Raw genomic sequence first — 1,109 nt, 5'->3', positions numbered from 1 at the left:
GTTGCCTCGTCCTCCCTTTAGTATACTTCTTCTTCCTAGGGATGAATTTTTGCTGTGTCTCCCAAATTACTCCCAGAAGCTCCTGTCATTACTGTTCCACTGTCTTTCCTGCTAGGCTCATCTCCCAGTCACTTCTGGCCAGCTCCTCCCTCATGCCTCTGTAGTTGCCATTATTCAACTGTAATACCGTTACATCTGAATCCAGCTTTTTCCTCTCAAATTGCAGGGTAAATTCTATCATTTACAATCCCGAGTTTGCTGGTGACAATGAAGAGGCCAGGGTTTTATTCCCACCACCCTCGCCTCCAGAAGCGCAGCCATTCCCGTATCAGGACATTGACTGCAGTCCAGCTTGGGGTGTTTCCATTCAATGTCAGACATCTCACCATCGACGGATCTCACAGAACCAGAGAGACAGAAGGAAGTGAATTGAAAGTACCTTGAGACATGACAGCAAATTATTGAGGGTGGGGATTAGAACGTGCTTCTTGCAATCTGCTTCTGTGATGACCCGACGGTCGGGTCGGGTTCAGGAGTTTGTTTCTCTCGGCCGCTGCTGGAAACAGTTGGTGACAGTTTGATGCGAGGTGAATGTGGTTTCCTCTCTGTTTGTGTTTGAGCGGCTGACAGAGCCGCTGACATTGTCGCTGCCTCTGCCGCCGATTCTATGCAACCCGCAAGACGGGAGCTCATATTCACAGTCCAAAGGCAGTTTTTGTACAGGGGTGAGACTGTTTTCCATCACTGTGAGTGAAAGCGCAGTAATACACGGCAGCGTCAGTCAGCTGCAGACCCGAGATGCTCAAACTGGTGAATTTATTCGAGGCCTGGAGCTCTGCAGAGAAACGGCTTTTGGCAAAATCAGCTTTATCTTCACTACCGTCCGAGTATTTACCCAATATAAACTCAGGCTGCGAGTCTGGGTGTTGCCGGTACCAGTATAAATAGTAGTAGCTCTCTGTAGTGTCATAGGTACAGCTTAAAGTTACCGTTTCTCCTTCTGTCTTAATATCCGAGGACAGCGGCTGAGTGACAGAATCTCCATGAATCACATCTGAAAAACATATTCAAACAGAAACAATCAGGTCGAGGATCGTTTAAAATTCACG

At 47.6% G+C, this 1,109-nt stretch overlaps 1 gene segment (V, D, J or C); it reads right to left on the bottom strand.

Moving 5' to 3' along the window:
- Positions 1-695: 695 nt before the first annotated feature.
- LOC144673732 (T cell receptor alpha variable 38-2/delta variable 8-like) lies at positions 696-1,054 on the bottom strand (the record flags this gene model as incomplete). The annotated part of the segment is given in 1 exon segment: positions 696-1,054. A coding segment is annotated over 1 exon segment (359 nt), but the record flags the coding sequence as incomplete, so codon positions are not given.
- Between the last annotated feature and the right edge of the window lie 55 nt (positions 1,055-1,109).

The sequence above is a fragment of the Cetorhinus maximus genome, unplaced genomic scaffold, assembly GCF_964194155.1.
Source record: "Cetorhinus maximus unplaced genomic scaffold, sCetMax3.hap1.1 HAP1_SCAFFOLD_456, whole genome shotgun sequence".
NCBI lineage: Eukaryota > Metazoa > Chordata > Chondrichthyes > Lamniformes > Cetorhinidae > Cetorhinus > Cetorhinus maximus.
This window is presented reverse-complemented; position numbering and strand designations above follow the sequence as displayed.